Source organism: Oncorhynchus nerka, linkage group LG1 (genome assembly GCF_034236695.1).
Source record: "Oncorhynchus nerka isolate Pitt River linkage group LG1, Oner_Uvic_2.0, whole genome shotgun sequence".
Lineage (NCBI taxonomy): Eukaryota > Metazoa > Chordata > Actinopteri > Salmoniformes > Salmonidae > Oncorhynchus > Oncorhynchus nerka.
Window position 1 is genome coordinate 5960516 of NC_088396.1, and position 26018 is coordinate 5986533.

The 26018-nt window shown below is 45.4% G+C and overlaps 1 protein-coding gene across 3 annotated transcripts in view; it reads right to left on the reverse strand.

Annotated features, from left to right (window-relative positions):
- dachd (dachshund d) overlaps positions 1–26018 on the reverse strand; it is a 328728-nt gene that overhangs the window by 74487 nt on the left and 228223 nt on the right. For 2 of the 3 annotated variants that reach the window (XM_065026526.1, XM_065026482.1), the window contains exons 4-6: positions 17771–17943; positions 17150–17351; positions 16618–16758 (exon numbers count right to left, since the gene is read on the reverse strand). In XM_065026526.1, the coding sequence (XP_064882598.1) occupies positions 16618–16758; positions 17150–17351; positions 17771–17943 (516 nt within the window). The remainder of the gene's footprint in view (positions 1–16617; positions 16759–17149; positions 17352–17770; positions 17944–26018) is intronic. The other variant, XM_065026501.1, reaches the window with a different exon arrangement.

A 26018-nucleotide genomic window follows, 5' to 3' on the forward strand; every position in this document is an offset into this window, starting at 1 on the left:
CCGGTCCGCTAACTGCTACCTTGTTTAGCCCTGGCCTACTAACTGTTAGCTTGTTAGAACAGGCCTGCTAACCGTCTGAATCGCCGCGTCCCAAACACTCACTGGACCCATATGTACTTTCTCTTTTCGATTTTTTATTTGTTTATACCTTCCGGTAACCTGCCTCACCCAATGTGATACGGAATCGCCATTATTTAAAATTTTTAGAACACACTCAAGAACCTCCAGAAGCTAACCAGCTAACTAGCTACAAGCTATTGAGTCATTGTTAGCCACTGCTAACTGTTTTTTAACCTGGATAACACTCGCCAGTCCAGCTTCCCTGCCCCATCCACCGCTGCCCCCCTGGACACTGATCACTTGGCTACATAGCTGATGCATGCTAGACTGTCCATTAATCACGGTACTCCATTCTGCTTGTTTATGTTTTATCTGTCGGCCCCAGCCGCACTCAGGCTCTGTGTGTAGTTAATCCGACCCTCCCTGCATAGCCTACGCCATTTTACCTGATGTTGTTGTGCTAGCTGATTAGCTGTTGTTGTCTCACCTACTGTTTTAGCTACCCACTACCCATTACAACCAGCATGTCCAGAGATACAACCTCTCTCGTCATCACCCAGTGCCTGGGCTTACCTCCGCTGTACCCGCACCCCACCATACCCCTGTCTGCGCATTATGCCCTGAATAAATTCTACCATGCCCAGAAATCTGCTCCTTTCATTCTCTGTCCCCAACGCTCTAGGCGACCAGTTTTGATAGCCTTTAGCCGCACCCTCATACTACTCCTCCTCTGTTCCGCGGGTGATGTGGAGGTAAACCCAGGCCCTGCATGTCCCCAGGCACCCTCATTTGTTGACTTCTGTGATCGAAAAAGCCTTGGTTTCATGCATGTCAACATCAGAAGCCTCCTCCCTAAGTTTGTTTTACTCACTGCTTTAGCACACTCTGCTAACCCTGATGTCCTTGCCGTGTCTGAATCCTGGCTCAGGAAGGCCACCAAAAATTCTGACATCTTCCGTCAAGATAGAACTGCCAAAGGGGGAGGAGTTGCAGTCTACTGCAGAGATAGCCTGCAAAGTAATGTCATTACTTTCCAGGTCCATACCCAAACAGTTCGAACTACTAATCTTGAAAATTACTCTCTCCAGAAATAAGTCTCTCACTGTTGCTGCCTGCTACCGACCCCCCTCAGCACCCAGCTGTGCCCTGAACACCATTTGTGAATTGATTGCCCCCCATCTAGCTTCAGAGTTTGTTCTGTTAGGTGACCTAAACTGGGATATGCTTAACACCCCGGCAGTCCTACAATCTAAGCTAAATGCCCTCAATCTCACACAAATCATCAAGGAACCCACCAGGTACAACCCTAAATCTGTAAACAAGGGCACCCTCATAGACGTCATCCTGACCAACTGGCCCTCCAAATACACCTCGGCTGTCTTCAACCAGGATCTCAGCGATCACTGCCTCATTGCCTGTATCCGCTACGGAGCCACAGTCAAACGACCACCCCTCATCACTGTCAAACGCTCCCTAAAACACTTCTGTGAGCAGGCCTTTTTAATCGACCTGGCCCGGGTATCCTGGAAGGACATTGACCTCATCCCGTCAGTTGAGGATGCCTGGTCATTCTTTAAAAGTAACTTCCTCACCATTTTAGATAAGCATGCTCCGTTCAAAAAATGCAGAACCAAGAACAGATATAGCCCTTGGTTCACTCCAGACCTGACTGCCCTCGACCAGCACAAAAACATCCTGTGGCGGACTGCAATAGCATCGAACAGTCCCCGCGATATGCAACTGTTCAGGGAAGTCAGGAACCAATACACGCAGTCAGTCAGGAAAGCTAAGGCCAGCTTCTTCAGGCAGAAGTTTGCATCCTGTAGCTCCAACTCCAAAAAGTTCTGGGACACTGTGAAGTCCATGGAGAACAAGAGCACCTCCTCCCAGCTGCCCACTGCACTGAGGCTAGGTAACACGGTCACCACCGATAAATCCATGATTATCGAAAACTTCAACAAGCATTTCTCAACGGCTGGCCATGCCTTCCGCCTGGCTACTCCAACCTCGGCCAACAGCTCCGCCCCCCCCCCGCAGCTACTCGCCCAAGCCTCTCCAGGTTCTCCTTTACCCAAATCCAGATAGCAGATGTTCTGAAAGAGCTGCAAAACCTGGACCCGTACAAATCAGCTGGGCTTGACAATCTGGACCCTTTATTTCTGAAACTATCCGCCGCCATTGTCGCAACCCCTATTACCAGCCTGTTCAACATCTCTTTCATATCGTCTGAGATCCCCAAGGACTGGAAAGCTGCCGCAGTCATCCCTCTCTTCAAAGGGGGAGACACCCTGGACCCAAACTGTTACAGACCTATATCCATCCTGCCCTGCCTATCTAAGGTCTTCGAAAGCCAAGTCAACAAACAGGTCACTAACCATCTCGAATCCCACCGTACCTTCTCCGCTGTGCAATCTGGTTTCTGAGCCGGTCACGGGTGCACCTCAGCCACGCTCAAGGTACTAAACGATATCATAACCGCCATCGATAAAAGACAGTACAGTGCAGCCGTCTTCATCGACCTTGCCAAGGCTTTCGACTCGGTCAATCACCATATTCTTATCGGCAGACTCAGTAGCCTCGGTTTTTCAGATGACTGCCTTGCCTGGTTCACCAATGACTTTGCAGACAGAGTTCAGTGTGTCAAATCGGAGGGCATGCTGTCCGGTCCTCTGGAAGTCTCTATGGGGGTGCCACAGGGTTCAATCCTCGGGCCGACTCTTTTTTCGGTATATATCAATGATGTTGCTCTTGCTGCGGGCGATTCCCTGATCCACCTCTACGCAGACGACACCATTCTATATACTTCCGGCCCGTCCTTGGACACTGTGCTATCTAACCTCCAAACGAGCTTCAATGCCATACAACACTCCTTCCGTGGCCTCCAACTGCTCTTAAACGCTAGTAAAACCAAATGCATGCTTTTCAACCGTTCGCTGCCTGCACCCGCACGCCTGACCAGCATCACCACCCTGGATGGTTCCAACCTTGAATATGTGGACATCTATAAGTACCTAGGTGTCTGGCTAGACTGTAAACTCTCCTTCCAGACTCATATCAAACATCTCCAATCGAAAATCAAATCAAGAGTCGGCTTTCTATTCCGCAACAAAGCCTCCTTCACTCACGCCGCCAAACTTACCCTAGTAAAACTGACTATCCTATCGATCCTCGACTTCGGCGATGTCATCTACAAAATTGCCTCCAACACTCTACTCAGCAAACTGGATGCAGTTTATCACAGTGCCATCCGTTTTGTCACTAAAGCACCTTATACCACCCACCACTGCGACTTGTACGCTCTAGTCGGCTGGCCCTCGCTACATATTCATCACCAGACCCACTGGCTCCAGGTCATCTACAAGTCCATGCTAGGTAAAGCTTCGCCTTATCTCAGTTCACTGGTCACGATGGCAACACCCATCCGTAGCACGCGCTCCAGCAGGTGTATCTCACTGATCATCCCTAACACGTCATTTGGCCGCCTTTCGTTCCAGTTCTCTGCTGCCTGTGACTGGAACGAATTGCAAAAATCGCTGAAGTTGGAGACTTTTATCTCCCTCACCAACTTCAAACATCTGCTATCTGAGCAGCTAACCGATCGCTGCAGCTGTACATAGTCTATCGGCAAATAGCCCACCCATTTTTACCTACCTCTTCCCCATACTATTTTTATTTATTTACTTTTCTGCTCTTTTGCACACCAATATCTCTACCTGTACATGACCATCTGATCATTTATCACTCCAGTGTTAATCTGCAAAATTGTAATTATTCGCCTACCTCATGCCTTTTGCACACAATGTATATAGACTCCCCTTTTTTTCTTCCTATTGTGTTATTGACTTGTTCATTGTTTACTCCATGTGTAACTCTGTGTTGTCTGCTCACACTGCTATGCTTTATCTTGGCCAGGTCGCAGTTGCAAATGAGAACTTGTTCTCAACTAGCCTACCTTGTTAAATAAAGGTGAAATAAAAATAAATAAATTCATCACATTCCCAGTGGGTCAGAAGTTTACATACACTCAATTAGTATTTGGTAGCATTGCCTTTAAATTGTTTAACTTGGGTCAAACATTTTGGGTAGCCTTCCACAAGCTTCCCACAATAAGTTGGGCGAATTTTGGCCCATTTCTCCTGACAGAGCTGGTGTAACTGAGTCAGGTTTGTAGGCCCTTCTTGCTCGCACACACTTTTTCAGTTCTGCCCACACATTTTCTATAGGATTGAGGTCAGGGCTTTGTGATGGCAACTCCAATACCTTGACTTTGTTATCCTTAAGCCATTTTGCCACAACTTTGTAAGTATGCTTGGGGTCATTGTCCATATGGAAGACCCATTTGCGACCAAACTTTAACTTCCTGACTGAGGTCTTGAGATGTTGCTTCAATATATCCACATAATTATCTTTCCTCATGATGCCATCTATTTTGTGAAGTGCACCAGTCCCTCCTGCAGTAAAGCATCCCACAACATGATGCTGCCACCCCTGTGCTTCATGGTTGGGATGGTGTTCTTCAGCTTGCAATCCTCCCCCCTTTTCCTCCAAACATAACAGTGGTCTTTATGACCAAACAGTTCTATTTTTGTTTCATCAGACCAGAGGACATTTCTCCAAAAAATACAATCTTTGTTCCGGTACCACTTGCCATGCGGTAGCAGAGAGAACAGTCTATGACTAGGGTGTCTGGAGCCTTTGACAATTTTTAGGGCCTTCCTCTGACACTGGCAGGAAGCTTGGCCCCAGTGATGTACTGGGCCATACACACTACCCTCTGTAGTGCCTGGCAATCCGATGCAGAGCAGTTGCCATACCAGGCAGTGATGAAACAGTCAGGATGCTCTTGATGGTGCAACTGTATAACTTTTTGAGGATCTGAGGACCCATGGCAAATCTTTCAGTATCCTGAGGGGGAATAGCCTTCGTCATGCCTTCCACAAACTGTCTTGGTTTGGACCATGATAGTCTGTTGTTGATGTGGACACCAAGGAACTTGAAGCTCTCAACATGCTCCACTACAGCCCCGTCGATGAGAATGGCGATGTGCTCGGTCCACCTTTTCCTGTAGTTCACAATCATCTCCTTGGTCTTGATCACGTCGAGGGAGAGGTTGTTGTCCTGGCATCACACTGCCAGGTCTCTGACCTCCTCCCTATAGGTTGTCTCATCGTTGTTGGTGAACAGGCCAACCACTGTTGTGTCATTGGCAAACTAAATGATGGTGTTGGAGTCGTGCCTTGCCATGCAGTCATGAGTGAACAGGGAGTACAGGAGGGGACTGAGCACGCACCCCTGAGGGGCCCCCATGTTGAGGATCAGCGTGGCAGATGTGTTGTTACCTACCCTTACCACCTGGGGGCGGCCCAATAGGAAGTCCAGTATCCAGTTGCAGAGGGAGATGTTTAAACTCAGGGTCCTTGGCTTAGTAATGAGCTTTGAGGGCACTATGGTGTTGAACGCTGAGCTGCATTCTCATATAGGTGTTCCTTGTGTCCAGGTGGGAAAGGGCAGTGTGGAGTGCAAAAGAGATTGCATCATCTGTGGATCTGTTGGGGCGGTATGCAAATTGGAGTGGGTCTAGGGTTTGTGGGATAATGGTATTTCCTGGATTATCCTGTTTGACTTGGCGAAAACTCCCTAATCCCAGAATGCCATTCACTATAGGGCGCAAATAAACAAAGTAAAAAATGTCTGAACTCATTGCCTGAAAAATATTAAATTAGTTTAGCCACTTTTCAGCATATTACAAATCGTTGATGCACTTCACTGTTTCCTCTACGTTCATTTAAGTATGGCAGAAATAAAATAAAATAAATAAATATCCTATTTCTACCAAACATAGTTTCAATAAAGTTCTGTAAAGCACATTCACTTTTCTTGGGAAATAGATCATCTGTCTGGGTTCAACACAGTTCTGAAGATTATATCTGTCAGTCTGCAATTTAAGAAACACAGCGCACCAGTGACCAGCGCTCGATACAGACACTGCAGCACAAAACACAATTCACTTGAATCACTTCAGAATGCACCTGTGTGAGAAACTGCAAGAAAGGTACGTTAGCTTGTTTGTTTGACTAACATTAGCTAGTTAACTACATAAGCTGGCTATAACCTATAAACTCTGCTAATATGATTTAGATCTATAATATTGCTGCCACAATTGTAACGGCAATTAGCTATATAATATCCACAAGTATTTTGATGACAAAACTAAAGTTACTAGTCTAGCAAGTTAGCTTGTTTGTTTGGAACTGTATCAAGTGTAAGCAAGACAGCTGCATGTATCTGTCTTCGATTGGATGTTTTTTTTTCTCAGAATGGTTTATTTTAATATTTCCAGCAGCGAAAGAGAAAGGGGGATCAGGGACAAAATGGTCAGGTTAGCTTAGCTTAACTTAACTTAACTTAGCTAGCTAACGTCAAATCAGCATGAATTAAATGAAACTTTCTTTAGTTAGCTCTATAAAAGTTTAAGCTATCATTTTTATAACAAGTGTATGGCTTACTTTACAAGACAGAGAAGAGGCAGAATCTCGGGAGTGAGGAAGGGATGCATGAGGGACAGAGTGGAGAAGAGGAGAGGAGAGAGCCAGGAGGGGAGATGGAAGGAGAGCAGAGTGGAGAAGAGGAGAGGAGAGAGCCAGGAGGGGAGATGGAAGGAGAGAGGAGAACAGAGTGGAACAGAGGAAAGGAGAGAGCTAGGAGGGGAGATGGAAGACGAAAATCAGTTAAACACCTAACTGAAGAACTCAATTCAACATTGCTTAATAATGCAGTCACCCCCTTAAAAAAAAAAAACATTTGTCATAACAAACTAGCTCGCGGGTATAAAGCTCAGTTGTCCTGAGTCTGCACAACACTGCCAAGGCCTAGGATCAAGGTAGACACTCAAGTTTTTTAATACGATATCTCTTGACACATTGATTAAAATAGTCATGGCATCTAAACCTTCAAGCTGCATACTGGACCCTATTCCAACTAAACTACTGAAAGAGCTGCTTCCTGTGCTTGGCCGTCCTATGTTGAACATAATAAACGGCTCCCTATCCACTGGATGTGCACCAAACTCACTAAAAGTGATAGTAATAAAGCCTCTCTTGAAAAAAACAAACCTGGACCCAGAATATATAAAAAACTATCGGCCTATATTGAATCTCCCATTCCTCTCAAACATTTTAGACAAAGCTGCTGCGCAGCAACTCACTGCCTTCCCGAAGACAAACCATGTATACGAAATGCTGCAGTCTAGTTTTAGACCCCATCATAGCACTGAGACTGCACTTGTGAAGGTGGTAAATAACCTATTAATGGCATCAGACCGAGGCTCTGCATCTGTTCTCGTGCTCCTAGACCTTAGTGCTGCTTTTGATATCATCGATTACCACATTCTTTTGTAGAGATTGGAAACCCAAATTGGTCTACATGGAAAAGTTCTGGCTTGGTTTAGATCTTATCTGTTGGAAAGATATCAGTTTGTCTCTGTAGATGGTTTGTCCTCTGACAAATCAACTGAACATTTCGGTGTTCCTCAAGGCTCTGTTTTAGGACCACTATTGTTTTCGCTATATATTTTACCTCTTGGTGATTTAATTCGCAAACATAATGTTAACTTTCACTGCTATGGGGACGACACACAGCTGTACATTTCGATGAAACATGGTGAAGCCCCAACATTTCCCTCCCTGGAAGCCTGTTTCAGACATAAGGAAGTGGATGGCGGTAAATGTTCTACATTTAAACTCAGACAAAATAGAGATGCTTGTTCTAGGCGCCAAGAAACAAAGAGATATTCTTTTCAATCAGACAATTAAAACTGTGCAGGACCTCGGTGTTACTCTGGATCCTGATCTCTCTTTTGACAGGACAGCTTTTTTCCATCTACGTAACATTGCAAAAGAAAAATGTATCCATGCTTTTGTCACTTCTAGGTTAGACTACTGCAATGCTCTACTTTCAAGCTACCCGGATAAATCATTAAATACATTTCATTTAGTGCGAAACACGGCTGCTAGAATCTTGACTAGAAGCAAAAAATGTTGCATATTACTCCAGTCCTAGCTTGGCTTAATGTTAAGGCGAGGGCTGATTCCAAGGTTTTACTGCTAATCTACAAATTACATTACATTACATGCCCTTGCCCCTACCCATCTTTCCAATTTGGTCCTGCCGTACATACCTACACGTACGCACAAGACGCAGGCATCTTTACTGTCCCTAGAATTTCTAAGCAAGATTTCTCCTATAGAACTCTATTTTAATGGAACGGTCTGACTATCCATGTGAGAGACGCAGAACCGTCTCGACCTTTAAGTCTTTATTGAAGACTAAACTCTTCAGTAGGTCATATGATTGAGTGTAGTCTGGCCCAGGGGTGTGAAGGTGAACGGAAAGGCACTGGAGCAACGACCCACCCTTGCTGTCTCTGCCTGGCCGGTTCCCCTCTCTCCACTGGGATTCTCTGCCTCAAACCCTATTACAGGGGCTGAGTCACTGGCTTACTGGTGCTCTTCCATGCAATCACTAGGAGGGGTGCGTCACTTGAGTGGGTTGAGTCACTGACGTGATCTTCCTGTCCGGGTTGGCGCCCCCTAGGGTTCGTGCCGAGGGGGAGATCTTTGTGGGCTATATTTGGCCTTGTCTCAAGACAGTAAGTGAGTGGTTGAAGATATCCCTCTAGTGGTGTGGGGGTTGTGCCTTGGCAAAGTGTGTGGGGTTATATCCTGCCTGTTTGGCCCTGTCCGGGGGTATCATCGGATGGGGCCACAGTGTCTCCCGACCCCTTCTGTCTCATTCTCCAGTATTTATGCAGCAATAGTTTATGTGTCGGGGGGCTAGGGTCAGTCTGTTACATCTGGAGTATTTCTCCTGTTTTATCCGGTGTCCTGTGTGAATTTAAGTATGCTCTCTCTAATTCTCTCCCTCTCTCTCTCGTTCTCTTGGAGGACCTGAGCCCTAGGACCATGCCTCAGGACTACCTAGCATGATGGCTCCTTGCTGTTCCCAGTCCACCTGGCCGTGATGCTGCTCCAGTTTCAACTGTTCTGCCTGAGGCTATGGAACCCTGACCTGTTCACTGTACGTGCTACCTTGTCCCAGACCTGCTGTTTACAACTCTCTAGAGACAGCATGTGCGGTAGAGATACTCTGTTGCACCCTCTACAACCACTGTGAGTATTATTATTTGACCCTGCTGGTCATCGATGAACATTTGAACATCTTGGACATGTTCTGTTATAATCTCCACCCGGCACAGCCGGAAGAGCCATCCCTCATAGCTTGCTGTTTAGGGTTTTAGGCTGGGTTTCTGTACAGCACTTTGTGACATCAAATACATTTGATTGAGAAAAGGAGAAGAGTAGATAAAAGGAGAAGAGAGAAGGAGACAGGAGTAAGGCCAAGTGCGCATCTCCGCAGATCCGGATGGGACCCAAAGTGGCTTAAAAATGACAGACTGAAGCCGTGGCTATACAATACGCAATATGGTTAGTCACATTTCCTTTAATTGGGCCAAGGGCTAAAAATGTTTGTGCATATTTAGTCTGTACTAGTCTACATCATTATGTGTAGTGTTGTAATGCTTCCTATCTATAATAGGTATTGCCCCAGACACCAGTAATTCCACTAAACTACACTCTACATCCCGTCTAGGAACGTTCTCCCACCTGTGCCATCAACATAGGCAGGCTGCTAAGAGGGGTGTGTCAAAGTGCCCTTATATTGAAATAGGGTCCCAGATTCATCGGCTGGACTATATTAAACAGTACCCAGGGACAGAGAACCACATGGAAAGTGTGAGGGCTCATGCAATGCTGACAGAACTGCTGGATCTTGCTGAATTGTTGGGTTGTGACTATTTCACAAAGCTCAAAGTGAATGTGGGATCCACAATTCTGTGTTTTTGTTCATATTTTCTTTACTTGTTATTTAAATGTCGCCCATCTTATTTCACATTATTCTCATTTACTTCAAGACTGGCAATAACACAAACTACAGGTCACACATGATAGTGGACGAAATGTTCAAGATTCTGGCTCAAGATGTGGAGGAGCCTATCCTCCATGCCATCCAGACATCTGTAGCCATTGGTCTGGAGGCTGATGAAACTACATATGTGGCAACTAATACGCAGCTGGATTTACATGTCAGGTATTTTTCAATAAGAATTACGAAATCATTTGTTACAGTAATATTCTACAGTCACCCATGAGTAATAATGTTTTCCACATAAATGGACCAAGAGGGACACCTTTACAACTAGTTCCTGGACCTGGTGTCAGTCCCTGATGGCCAGGCAGACACCATCCATGAGTAATAATGTTTTCCAGATACATGGACCAAGAGGGACACCTTTACAACTAGTTCCTGGACCTGGTGTCAGTCCCTGATGGCCAGGCAGACACCATCCATGAGTAATAATGTTTTCCATGGACCATACATGGACCTGGGAGGCCAGACACCATTACAATACATGGAGTTCTAGTTCTGGACCTGGTGTCAGTCCCTGATGGCCAGGCAGACACCATCCATGAGTAATAATGTTTTCCAGATACATGGACCAAGAGGGACACCTTTACAACTAGTTCCTGGACCTGGTGTCAGTCCCTGATGGCCAGGCAGACACCATCCATGAGTAATAATGTTTTCCAGATGGACATGGACACAAACTAGAGGTGTCAGTCCCTGACACACCATTGAGTACAACTGGACCAAGAGGTTCCTGGACCTGGTGTCAGTCCCTGATGGCCAGGCAGACACCATCCATGAGTAATAATGTTTTCCACATACATGGACCAGGAGGGACACCATTACAACTAGTTCCTGGACCTGGTGTCAGTCCCTGATGGCCAGGCAGACACCATCCATGAGTAATAATGTTTTCCAGATACATGGACCAGATACTATGGACCAAGGCCAGGCAGACACCATCCATTAATAATGTTTTCCAGATACATGGACCAAGAGGGACACATTTACAACTGTTCCTGACCTGGTGTCAGTCCCTGATGGCCAGGCAGACACCATCCATGAGTAATAATGTTTTCCAGATACATGGACCAAGAGGGACACCTTTACAACTAGTTCCTGGACCTGGTGTCAGTCCCTGATGGCCAGGCAGACACCATCCATGAGTAATAATGTTTTCCACATACATGGACCAAGAGGGACACCTTTACAACTAGTTCCTGGACCTGGTGTCCGTCCCTGATGGCCAGGCAGACACCATCCATGAGTAATAATGTTTTTCAGATACATGGACCAAGAGGGACACCTTTACAACTAGTTCCTGGTCCTGGTGTCAGTCCCTGATGGCCAGGCAGACACCATCCATGAGTAATAATGTTTTTCAGATACATGGACCAAGAGGGACACCTTTACAACTAGTTCCTGGTCCTGGCGTCAGTCCCTGATGGCCAGGCAGACACCATCCATGAGTAATAATGTTTTTCAGATACATGGACCAAGAGGGACACCTTTACAACTAGTTCCTGGTCCTGGTGTCAGTCCCTGATGGCCAGGCAGACACCATCCATGAGTAATAATATTTTTCTGTTTTAGTTTTATTTACAGCATGTCTTGTGATACAAATTATTTCCCTAATTTTCAAACAGGACAACATATTGGTGTGGCAACACATTCCCGTGGTTGGTGTCTGTGGCTAGTGCTGCCCACCGCCTTGCTCTGGCCTGTAAAGATGCATCAGCTGAGATCCCCTATATGGACACTATCAAGGAGCACCTGCAGCAGCTCCATAGTTACTTTGCCAAAAGCAGTAACAAGACAGAAGTCTTGAAAGCTGCTTCAGCGACCTTGGGCCTTCAGTACTTAAAAGTGAAGGTGAGATTTCTTCACTTGGCCACTCTGGTCTCATATCGTTTACCTACTGCATCTACGCTCAAAATAAATGTATTTTGCAGGAAGTGAAGGACGTTTGCTGGCTGTCCCAGCACCTGGCCGTGGCTAATCTTCAGCGAAACCTCAGTGCAGTGTTGGCTGCATTGGCTGAGGAGGTGGAGGTGAACCGGTACCCAAATGCGTTCTGAGCCACGTACAGGTATTATAGATTATAGTGGACTCCAAACTAAATCATGTGCTATGTTGCTATTACTGCTTTCAGTGTCTCAAAACTATATTTGATTGGTCTACAATGTGGCTTTTAAAACCTGTTTTGTATTGTCAATTGATGTATCATCATGGAGTGACAAACGTGTCTAAGTCTACAGATCTGTGGCAGCCTTTAACCTGGAGGCAGACCTCCCCTGACATGGCTTTCAAAGTATTCCAAAAGGAGGATGTACACTTCCTGGCCATAAAAGAGCATGTTCAAACATGTGCAAATGTCTCAGTTTCACAGAGGAACAGCACACTTCATTAGAATAACTTCAAGCAAAACAACCCGTGTTGTAGGTCCCTGTGACAATGGCATCACTCCTCGCCATAAAACATTCACCAGGACCTCGATGACCCAATGGGTCTGGGCGCATTCAACATTAAGGAGGAGGAGGAGAGGGAGAGGCCAGGTGGAGAAGACCAAGACCAGGGAGCAGTTCTGGTCTCGGTTTAGAGAATGAGGAGGAGGAGGAGGAGGAGATGGAGGAGGAGGAGGAGAGGGAGAGGAGGATGAGAAGAGGGAGAGGAGGAGGGGGGGGGAGGAGGAGATGGAGGAGGAGGAGGAGATGGAGGAGGAGAGGCCAGGTGGAGAGGACCAAGACCAGGGAGCAGTTCTGGGCTCGGTTCAGAGAGGGAGGAGGAGGAGGAGGAGGAGGAGGAGGGAGGAGGAGGAGGAGGAGAAGAGGGAGAGGAGGAGGAGAGGCCAGGTGGAGAAGACCAAGACCAGGGAGCAGTTCTGGGCTCGGTTCAGAGAGGGAGGAGGAGGAGGAGGAGGAGAGGAGGAGGAGGAGGAGGAGGAGGAGGAGGAGGAGAAGAGGGAGAGGAGGAGGAGAGGCCAGGTGGAGAAGATCAAGACCAGGGAGCAGTTCTGGGCTCGGTTCAGAGAGGGAGGAGGAGGAGGAGGAGGAGGAGGAGGAGGAGGAGGAGAAGAGGGAGAGGAGGAGGAGAGGCCAGGTGGAGAAGACCAAGACCAGGGAGCAGTTCTGGGCTCGGTTCAGAGAGGGAGGAGGGGGAGGAGGAGGAGGAGGAAAAGAGGGAGAGGAGGAGGAGAAGAGGGAGAGGAGGAGAGGGAGAGGCCAGGTGGAGAAGACCAAGACCAGGGAGCAGTTCTGGGCTCGGTTTAGAGAGGGAGGAGGAGGTAGAGGGAGGTGGAGGAGGAGATGGAGGTGGAGAGGAGGAAGAGGAGAGGAGGAGGAGGAGAGGTCAGGTGGAGAAGACCAAGACCAGGGAGCAGTTCTGGTCTCGGTTTAGAGAATGAGGAGGAGGAGGAGGAGGAGGAGATGGAGGAGGAGGAGAGGGAGAAGAGGGAGAGGAGGATGAGGGAGAGGAGGAGGGGGAGGAGGAGGAGGAGGAGATGGAGGAGGAGGAGGAGATGGAGGAGGAGGAGGGGCCAGGTGGAGAGGACCAAGACCAGGGAGCAGTTCTGGGCTCGGTTCAGAGAGGAAGGAGGAAGGGGAGGAGGAGGAGATGGAGGAAGAGGAGAGGGAGAGGAGGAGGAGATGGAGGAGGAGGAGAAGAGGGAGAGGAGCAGGAGAGGCCAGGTGGAGAAGACCAAGTCCAGGGAGCAGTTCTGGGCTCGGTTCAGAGAGGGAGGAGGAGGAGGAGAAGAGTGAGAGGAGGAGGAGAGGCCAGGTGGAGAAGACCAAGACCAGGGAGCAGTTCTGGGCTCGGTTCAGAGAGGGAGGAGGAGGAGGAGTAGGAGGAAAAGAGGGAGAGGAGGAGGAGAAGAGGGAGAGGAGGAGAGGAAGAGGCCAGGTGGAGAAGACCAGGGAGCAGTTCTGGGCTCGGTTCAGAGAGGGAGGAGGAGGAGGAGAGGCCAGGTAGAGAACCTGACCCTCCTCTCAACTAGTTCTTGCAAGTGCCAGAGGCTGCTGTGCTGCAAGAGCTCTTACAAGCAACATGTGCTAGTTGGGGCATTCAAAGTACGGCATGTGTAACAATATTTTGAAGAAAACATTTTAAGCCAGTGTTGCTCAACCCTTTTTCCTGTTGAACTACCACTCTGTGAGCTCCTCTTAATGTTGTACATCTTTTTGTTACCAGTGTCCTCCGTTCATTTTGAGAGGGACTTCTCTGCAATGAAACAAGTAAGAACACGTCAATGTGAAAGTAGATCCTCTTTGTCGCTCTCCCTTGTCTTATTATTCTCTGTTATTTTAGGTCAAAACAGACTTGAGGAACAGACTGTAGGGAGAGTAAGAACATTTAAATGTGAAAGTAGATCCTATTTGCCCAACAAGTCTTTGAGCAACAAGTCTGACACCAACAGGTTCCTGAACAGCTTCCCCAAGTCATAGACTGTTCTCTACTGGAGCAACAAGTCTGACACCAACAGGTTCCTGAACAGCTTCCCCAAGCCATAGACTGTTCTCTACTGGAGCAAGAAGTCTGACACCAACAGGTTCCTGAACAGCTTCCCAAGCCATAGACTGTTCTCTACTGGAGCAAGAAGTCTGACACCAACAGGTTCCTGAACAGCTTCCCCAAGCCATAGACTGTTCTCTACTGGAGCAAGAAGTCTGACACCAACAGGTTCCTGAACAGCTTCCCCAAGCCATAGACTGTTCTCTACTGGAGCAAGAAGTCTGACACCAACAGGTTCCTGAACAGCTTCCCCAAGCCATAGACTGTTCTCTACTGGAGCAACAAGTCTGACACCAACAGGTTCCTGAACAGCTTCCCCAAGTCATAGACTGTTCTCTACTGGAGCAAGAAGTCTGACACCAACAGGTTCCTGAACAGCTTCCCCAAGCCATAGACTGTTCTCTACTGGAGCAAGAAGTCTGACACCAACAGGTTCCTGAACAGCTTCCCCAAGCCATAGACTGTTCTCTACTGGAGCAACAAGTCTGACACCAACAGGTTCCTGAACAGCTTCCCCAAGCCATAGACTGTTCTCTACTGGAGCAACAAGTCTGACACCAACAGGTTCCTGAACAGCTTCCCCAAGTCATAGACTGTTCTCTACTGGAGCAAGAAGTCTGACACCAACAGGTTCCTGAACAGCTTCCCCAAGCCATAGACTGTTCTCTACTGGAGCAAGAAGTCTGACACCAACAGGTTCCTGAACAGCTTCCCCAAGCCATAGACTGTTCTCTACTGGAGCAAGAAGTCTGACACCAACAGGTTCCTGAACAGCTTCCCCAAGCCATAGACTGTTCTCTACTGGAGCAACAAGTATGACACCAACAGGTTCTTGAACAGCTTCCCAAAGCCATATGACTACTAAATAGCTAACAAAATGGCTACACTGCATTGACCTTTTTATTTTGGCACTCACACACACTCTCACTGACACGCACGCACACACACACACACACACACACACACACACACACACACACACACACACACACCTTCATTTGCTCACACACAGGTAACACACACATTCATACTGACTCTACACACACACACTCACATACATACAATCATCATATACACTGCTACTACTCTGTTAATCATTTACCCTGATGCCTATTCAGCTTGTCCCTTTACATATCTCCCCCTACCACTCCACTATCCCTGCAAATGGAATTGGCACTGACCCTGGAACAGGCCCTGTTTATAGCTTGTTCTTCTTATTTATATTTCTCATGTATTTTTCTTCTACTTCATTTTACTTTGTTTCATAGTATAATATGTGTAATACTGATATTGATGAACCCATTGTTGGGAAAGAGCTTGCAGAAAGGCATTTCACTGTACTTGTGCACGTGACAATAACACTTGAACGTGTGGGCATACTGTTTTCATAAGCACATCGATATATTTCCAACATCAAATGTTTTTGGCTACACACCTGTAGGGATATTAGTAGGTTTTCACCCGGGAAAGATCGAACAGAGAACGTAAAGAGAGACGAGACAAAACTAGCCAGAAGACTGGGCATTCAACCTGTCTTTACATGATGTGCTGAAACTTTGAAAGTAAGTTGCAACTACTTTCATAGAAATGTGTTGTAGAACGAGTTTCTTATGAAGCACATTTCAGACACGGGCTCTTGCTACCTTTTGCCATAACTGATTTGACAGAGAAATATCAGCTACATAGACTAGCCAGCTGCAGCTATCCCAAGTTATGCTAGCTAGCTGCTGTCAGCTTGGCTAAACACATGGTCAGTGCAGGCTTTGGCCTCCACATAGAACTGTATTAGCAGACAATCGTAAAATGGTGAGTCAGTCAGGAAGGGAGAAGTCCTCGACTTCAACATTTCTCGATAGAAAAGCTAACTTAGCTTACCTCCCTCATTTTAATTGAACCACCCTTGTTTGTTGTGACTGAATGGGAAAGACACAGCCAAGAAACATCCACATCAAACCACACCTCCAAGACAACTCTCGTTTGGCTTCCGTCATGGCCGCTACCATTTCTTAATTACAAAGTGTCAAAACAAGGCCAAATCAGGAAGTTCAGTTGCTCTTTAACGTTTTGCAATAGGACACTTCTTACCTTTGTGAATGTGCATCCTCTTTGCTTCATGGCTCATGTCGTGGGCCAGGTCTCCTTCTTTAGGCCCAGGTAGAATGCTGGGGGAGAGGCCCAGCAGAGCTTGGTTCATTTGGTTCATAGAAAGACCATTCTGATGTATGGCTGGAGAGGAGAGAGAGAGTCGTACAGGTGAGCTAGAAGATGTCTTTGTCTGTTCGAGTTCACAAGTCTATGCCCTGTCTCGGGAAATGAACAGCTAGCGAACACATTTTGAATTTTGAACATGTGGACAACTCAAAATAACTGTTCTTCAATCCTGGTCCTAGGGACCCATAGTGTGCAGGGTTTTATTCCAGCCCAGCATTAATATACCTGATAGAACTTACCAAATGAATCATCTAGAACTTGAGTAGTTGATTTAGGTGTGAAACTACTGGGCTGGAACAAAAACCTACACACCCAGGAATGAAGAGTTCTACAAAACTCCAACTCTAAAATCTATCGGTTCAGTACAACAACAACAAGAGTGGGTTAGCAGAGTGGGTTTGTTTACTTGCGGAACTGAACACGCAGTTAGCCAGTCTGACTCGTTGCATAGGGAGGGAATAGGGGGACGTACGTATCCGGTCTGAGGAGCTCTCTGTGCGGGCCGGTGAGCTGGAGACACTGCTGCTGCGGTGGGACGATGGGTGGCTGCCGGGCCTCCTGCCGTCCTCTAAGGAAGGGGCGGGGGAGGGACTGTCTGGGACACGCTCCTGTCAGCGACAGAGGGACATCAGTGACAAATGAGGTCCATGAAAGTAGATGCTGTGTAATCAACTGGCCATTTCCATAGTGCTTCCCTCTCCTTCATCGCAGTCAAAAGTTCATAATAAGTTACTTTAAATGCCTATAGCTGTGTGTTTGTTATACACAGTTTGTGTGTATTCTGCCACTTTACCTTGATGACTAAGGTGACCATTCTGCAGGGCAGGCTCTGTTGCTGTGCCACATCTTCCATGTTGGAATATAACAGTGTTATCCAATCCTGGTCCTGGGGACCCATAGGGGTGCACATATATATTTTTGCCCTAGCACTAACACAGTTATGGTTCCCAAGGATCAGGATTGGGGAAACACTGTCATATAATGTCTTACTTTATAGTTTAGTTGTATTATTATTATTACAGCTTACTTTGATGACTGAGGTGACCATTCTGCAGGGCAGGCTCTGCTGCTGTGCGGCGGCGGCCATGTTGGCGATGGTGCTGAGGTGGTTCATCTGGCTCATTGCCATGGAAACAGAAGCAGGGGGCAAGCTAACAGGGATCAGGGGGTGGGGCATCATCATGAAGGGCAGTTCCAAACCTACAACAGGGGAGAAAGGTGATAGGTTAATGGAAACCATGATTGGTTGGTTCATTTCGATTGGAGGATGCTGATTGGTAAATATGGGTCATTTGACAGAGGTAACTAATAAGGTCTGGGTTCAGAAAAACCTGTCTTGGTAATGGTTATGTGGTATCATTTACTATATCTTTGAGAGAAGCATACCTGCTATTTTTAGACTGTTAATATTTTTATTTGACCATAAGAAAAAGTAACTAAGTAACTTGAAAACGTTTTAATTGAATTAAGATTTACTGAGCTGCGTGGCCATGCTGGCATAACCTGATAGTGATACTGACATGCCTTCTCATGCCATTGGATGCAAAAATAACTACATCAAATAATTATCATCAAACAACATCACACTAGTTTACTGTATTAATATCAGCAGAATGTATTAAACCTGGTCCTTCCTTCCAGAATATTTGTAAAACCTTATCTGAAGCACTTCACGGGGAATCATTCCATATTAACATAAGAGATGTACATATTTAACACATGTTAATAATAGATACCATTACAATATCTGTAATGAAAATGGCAATGATGATAACTATATAATACACAATAATTCAAAGCCACGCTAAATGTATTGGGTAGAGTGTTATGAAATGTAATGTTTTTTAAACGGTATATAACTGTCTTAATGATGCTGGATCCCAGGAAGAGTAGCTGCTGCCTTGGGGATCCTTAATAAAATACAAATACAAAACCAAAGGTTTTTACACCAGACACACGTAAATGATTCTGTGTTGAACAAAAGGTCCACGTTATGGAAATAACGCTTGCTACTTACACATAAGGAATTATCTCAGTCTGTGTCCCAAATGGCATCCCATTCCCTTTATCGTGTGCTACTCTCGGACCCCTGGTCAAAAGTAGTGCACTATGTAGTGAATAGGGTGCCATTTGGGAAACACATCACTGTGAAAAACGGCTCCACGCTGAACAGGCTATACCACAGTTCAAGCAAGTCTGATTTTTAACTCTTACAACAACAGGGTATGTTCATTCCGCCTCCGTTCAGAAAACTGTATTACATTACCTCATCACAAGATCAGATATCTTACAACAACAGGGAATGTTCATTCTGCCTCCGTTCTGAAATCTGTATTACATTACATTTAAGTCATTTAGCAGACGCTCTTATCCAGAGCGACTTACATTATCTCATCACAAGATCAGATATCTTACAACAACAGGGAATGTTCATTCCGCCTCCGTTCAGAAATCTGTATTACATTACCTCATCACAAGATCAGATATCTTACAACAACAGGGAATGTTCATTCCGCCTCCGTTCAGAAAACTGTATTACATTACCTCATCACAAGATCAGATATCTTACAACAACAGGGAATGTTCATTCTGCCTCCGTTCTGAAATCTGTATTACATTACCTCATCACAAGATCAGATATCTTACAACAACAGGGAATGTTCAGATATTACATTACCTCATCACAAGATCAGATATCTTACAACAACAGGGAATGTTCATTCCGCCTCCGTTCTGAAATCTGTATTACATTACCTCATCACAAGATCAGATATCTTACAACAACAGGGAATGTTCATTCCGCCTCCGTTCAGAAAACTGTATTACATTACCTCATCACAAGATCAGATATCTTACAACAACAGGGAATGTTCATTCTGCCTCCGTTCTGAAATCTGTATTACATTACCTCATCACAAGATCAGATATCTTACAACAACAGGGAATGTTCATTCCGCCTCCGTTCTGAAATCTGTATTACATTACCTCATCACAAGATCAGATATCTTACAACAACAGGGAATGTTCATTCCGCCTCCGTTCTGAAATCTGTATTACATTACCTCATCACAAGATCAGATATCCTACAACGACAACAACAAATTGTTCCATTTCAGTTCGGCAATAGTACTCTAATTGGTCAAAGTCAAGACATTAGACGGACAGAAATGTAAGGAACCACTGGGAACAGCGTAGGCTGGCGCTCCACTGTGCCTTTAGACGATACAGTATAAAGAACAACTTTCAAAGGACACGAACACACACAGAAGGTCAGAGCTAGGCGTCTGTCCCCGAAACCACAGCTCTCAGCACCCCCCACCTCCTTTTTGGAGTGCTTTGAACCTGGTGGGCTCAAAAGTGACTGGGAACATTTTTGTCTTCTTCCATCGCCACTCAGATGTTTTCCACTGAAGTGCTTTAAAAAGAAAAAATCTCAATGCCTCACAGAAGCTACTGAATCTGACTAAGCCCCGCTGTAGGTTTTCTATAGCAACTTGGCTCAAGGTAAAAAAGTCTAAAGAACAAGAAGAGAACAAACACCACTAGAACCACCACCACAGAAAGCGAATCCACAAAACAACTCTGCTTTTGTGACAAAACATCAGTTGGCAACAAGGGGCAAGGCGATCAACACCGCAAAGAATATCCTCAAAAGACAAGGACACTGTGAAATGAAAGGCAAGGAGGTACTCCTTCCCTCCGTTGTCCTCTTCCTCCTGAATCATGTTGATTTCCATAAGAAAGATGGCATATTCCCGAGTGGTGAGCATCCCAAAGCATGGAGAAGCAAGGGAGATTAAAGGCATAAGGCGAGGGTTGCACCTAAAGGTTCCGCCACCATTCTCGTTGGAGTTGCAACTCTGAAACAATTACCTCCTGGGCTCAATTAAAACAGCACCACAGTGGGCCTGGCGGGCAGGCGTACTTACAGTGAGACAACTATGTGTGTCTCTACCTTTCAAAGGTACTCAAGGGCCAGAAAGGGGAGTGCTATCCTGCCTTTCAGGGATACGCATGGGCAAGTGCGCACACACACACACACACACACACACATGCAACGCAGGCATGTGCAAGAACATGCAGACATGAAAACACACACTGCGTCTGACTACATCTTAAGGAAACCAACTCACACAGAAGGGGATAGAGAGAGAGCCCGAGACTGATATGACTTTGCTTTTGTCATTCAAATGCACCGGCTGAGAAGGAACCTGCAAGTCAGCATTTCTTTGGACAGTGTATACCAATTGTGTCCCGTACATACGACAAATAAAAACGTGAAACTATACACTTAAAACACACACATCCTTGAGTGATCTCTTGTGCTAGCCAGCTGTGATCCTATGGTATGTCTTGTTCTGAAAGGCAGACGGCTGGGCACACAGTAGACGACCCTAGAGGTCTTAACCTTATGTGTTGGCCCCCCTGTCACATTCCACCATCCTCAAGCGGTGATTCCTCTATAAAGGTCCCATTCAGTTGACTGTAAGGGAACCTGCTGTAGGCCAAGCTGAGTTCATACAGTCCTTTCATTGGGGACTGAAAGGCACTGGGCGCCGTTTTGGATTGGTTGGATTCAATGTCATAGATGTCAGGTGTTGTTGGGAAATAGCTGAGGGTTTGTTTATTTGAGTGGATGTTTTTTCAGACATCTTGTTTCTCTCTTTGTTTTGGAAGTGATTCAGGTATTTTTCCCAGGTACTTACATGGTGGATTTAAAGGGAATGGGTTAGAATTAGCTTGGCCAACTATTGTGTGTGTGTGTGTGTGTGTGTGTGTGTGTGTGTGTGTGTAGACTTTTGTGGATGTTTTGTTGTTGTTTTTCCTACCGCCTACAACAACTCTTATTTCTAGTGATTAACTGTAATATAATAATTCTCCAACATTACCACATGAACAAATCAAGTCAATACATGTTTTTGGACAAAGTGAAAAGGATGTAACTTGATCAACATTTAAGTAAGAGAGGTTTTAATTGTCAGAACTGTAATTCCCCAGTACAGTAGTTCAACTGATGCGAGTTGAATTCCCATGTGTGGCTTTCCTATTGAAGGGCAAAAACAACAGCATTTGGATTAATTTACCTGGAGTAGGCCTAAGCCCTAGGGATTTCCAAAGGTGAACTCCTACTTAGCAACCATCAATAAAACTCCAAATCACTTAATACTCAGATAAACAGCTCGAGCTATTAGGTTGGGTAATACAGCACTTCGGAAGAGCACGCATGAATAAGCAACGATCCAAATCATAGAGGATAAATGGAATGAATTCAAATACGCTTTGGAAAGATCACCATGAACAAGGTGTTATGTCAGACAGAAACACATGGAGTAGGTCTGGAAAACCCAACGCGGGTTCAAGTATTAACACAAAATCAGTTGATGAAGGGTTTAAAATGATTAAAAAGAGGACAATAATTGCAACCTTTTTCAATGATAAAAAATGACTGAGCCATTAACCTGCAGCGAACGAAGCAATCTCCTCTATCGTTAATCCTGCTGGTGTTCTAGCGGTGTGCGTGTAACTCTGCCTAAATGTGTGCACAAGTGTATGTGTGTGTGTGTTTGTGCATGTGCATACATTCATTTGTGTGTGTGTGTTAACAGGAGTCCTGATGGAGACAGTTATTGTAATCACCTTTTCCAACAATAGGGCATCCTCTGGGTATTAATAACATATTCATCCAAAAATATGGGACTGTATACCTAGCCTTCCAAAAAGCCCACAGACCTTTGTCTAAGTACCAACCAGCAGTGCTGTCTCCTTTTAGCTACAGAGTGGCTAGATTTCCCTTGACAAAATTTAAAGCAGCTCCGACTTGTCACTTTATTATCTCTTCAACTGAATGATTTATTGTTTGTGGAGCGAAGGAGAAAGGAAAGAGAGAGATTACATTTCCAGCCACAGCGCAGAGTCTTTCTCTAACTCCCTCTGTCCAGGAAAAAGGCTCCCGACAAACAATAATGTCAGCTGTAATTGATCAGAGGTCGGCGCCCGGGCCTCGGGTAAAAGCTCCACTATTTAAGCGACAATCAGCGCTATCTGGGGCCGAGCGGCCTCCTCAGACACTAGGGCCAATGAAGCTGTCTAACTCCGCTATTTACCTCTTTTAACTGGAAAAGGGGGTGAGATGTACTGTAGGAGACAGCAAGGGCTAGAGAGGATCTCTCCTGGCCTCTCTCTCTCTCTCTCTCTCTATCTCATTGGTGAAGTAGGAACGTGTGGACGTCTGTGGAATGCGTAATTGGTTGCATGCCGCAGCCAAAGCTGAGGGATCCGTACGCTAGCTAATTAAATGGCTTGTTTCAAGCCTATCTGTCTTAGTTTTAGCAAGGGGCTCAGGGCTTCGGAACAATGGATTGGTAAATGCTGTTGTCAAACTTAAGCTCATTCGTATGTGGTCAGTCCCTTTGATTTGGATTGGGAAAGACACAGGGTTGATTTGTACTGTGCTGTTAAGTCTCTTTTTGCATTCATGGTACAGAGACGTGTTTCTCTTCTGATCTGTCAAATTCTATAAATGGCACCATTTTAATCAAACTGCTAGAATTACTTCCTGTGTATAAATATACAGTACTCACATACTCCAAAACAATCTAGGCTATTCTACTAATTAATCTAATAAGACAGACAGACAGACAGACAGACAGACAGACAGACAGACAGACAGACAGACAGACAGACAGACAGACAGACAGACAGACACACAGACAGACAGCTACCCACAGCCCGTGTGTCATTGAGGGGTACCTTTAAGCCTTTTGTGTTTACACACTCAATGTTGAAAGTAAATACACCATCTAGGCTTTGTTAAAGATTGTGTGTGCTATACCTTTATAAAAAAAAATGTAACCTTTATTTAACTAGGCATGTCAGTTAAGAATAAATTCTTATTTACAATGCCGTCCTACCAAAAGGCCTCCTGCAGGGACAGTGCTGGGATAAAAAACGAACAATAAATATAAATATAGAGGACATAATACACATCATGACAAGAGAGACACCACAACGCTTCATAAAGAGAGACCTAAGACACCAGCATAGTAAGGCAGCAACACATGACGACAATACAGTAGCAACACAACATAACACCAACATGGTAACAACACAACGTGGCGGCAGCACAACATGGTAGCACCTCAGAGACACCAATACTCCTTAGACGGCCCACGAGAACAGAATGGTCTACCGTATCAAAAACGTTGGCCAAGTCAACAAAAATAGCAGAACAACATTGCTTAGAATCAAGGGCAACGGTGACATCATTGAGGACCTTTAAGGTTGCAGTGACACATCCGTAACCTGAGTGGAAACCAGATTGCAAACCAGAGAGAATACTATAGACATTAAGAAAGCCAGTCAGTTGATTATTGACATGTTTTTCCCACACTTTTGATAAACAGGACAGAATAGAAAAAGACCTTTAGTTTAGTTTATTAAATGTAAATGATGCACCGTGGCTGCCTTCCAAGCAATGGGAACCTCCCCAGACAGGTTCAAAAGGTCAGAGATTGGCTTGGCGATGATAGGGGCAGCAACTTTAAAGAAGAAAGGGCCTAAACCATCTGACTCAGATGTTTTTTTTTTTTGTGTTTAATGAGCTCCTTTAGCCCCTCGGACTCAGTGGCCGCCTGCAGGGAGAAACTTCGTAGCGGGGCAGGGCCTCTCATGTGTGTACGACCTTCCGTCCTCTCACATATACACTCGGTTACACACATGACGGTGGGGAAGCTCCTTGCACAAACAAAGAGGTGTAAACATGTAAACGTACATGTGCAGACACACACTGAGACAATTATGTGTAAATGTCTCAAAACAGTACAGTACTGTACAGCACGCACACACTCACAGGCACACACACACACCAAGTCCATATCAAATGGCTACATTAGCAGCTAATTCACATCAACAAACAGAACTGTGGGTTTGTTTACCATGTCGTGATTAAAGAGATACACACACACTTTCAAATGTTTCACGTGGCAACACTTACGTCATGTAATGTCATGTAATTTAATGTTAGAGAACGTAATGATAAGAAAACATGTTTGGTTTGATGAGGTAGCATAATGACTTGCCTCCCCCTTGACCGGTATGCACACGTACGCACACACACATCCAGTTTAGCATGTGGTAGGAATTACCCAGGAGACAGACCATGTTGTTTCTCCTGTAAGTGTATAAAAACGCTTCGGCCAGCCGCCTACTCCAGATGACTGAGACTGGGATCCAATCAACTGCAGAGAGCGCTTTTCCACGGATATATCGCTTTCAGAAGTGTGTTTGAAATAAAGTGTCAACTCCCTCCATCTGGGATAATCAAATCAAATCATTCACATGTGATTGATTGATTCAATCCACATCACACTACTTACAAATCAAATGTATTTTAAAAGTCCTTCATACATCAGTGGATGTCAAAGTCCTCCTACAAAACCCAGTATAAAACCCCCAAGAGAAAACAATGCAGGTATAGAAGCAGCTGTAAGTAAAACTATAATTCTGCTTAGATCCTTCTGTCATGGAATATATATGCAGTATCTATCTGTGATTTGATGATCATTCCATTTGTCAGGAACAAAAACATGATGATATGTATTTCATAAGGTCTCACTCTTTCTCACAAGATACTTCCACAAATTCTAATTTTCCAATTGAAACATGTGTTTGAAAATAACAAGCCACACTAAATGTTGACCCTAAAGTACCAATGGCAGCATCCATGTAATGCAGTAGACAACTTGAGGGATAGAGATTCTATAGACCAGGGTCATGTTCATTGGGGACCCAACGATTGAAAACCGACTGAAACCGACTACCTGAACTTGTCCAGTAAGAAAGGTTGATTTTCACTTTCTGTTGCATGCACACATACAAATACAGACACTCACACACCAACACATGCGTGCATGCACACAGACAAATACAGACACTCACACACCAACACATGAGTGCATGCACACAGACAAATACAGACACTCACACACCAACACATGCGTGCATGCACACAGACAAATACAGACACTCACACACCAACACATGCGTGCATGCACACATACAAATACAGACACTCACACACCAACACACGCGGGCACGCACACAGACACAAACATAGGCACACCCACACACAACCCATTACTGTAGCTGTTACTACTGAGGGTGGAATATATCCCCGGCCAATCAACAGAGCTCTCCTCTCGATGACAGTGACAACCCAAGCAGATAGAGAGATGAAGTCCATGTGATACTTAGCAAAAGGCCTCTCCCTGTTTTAA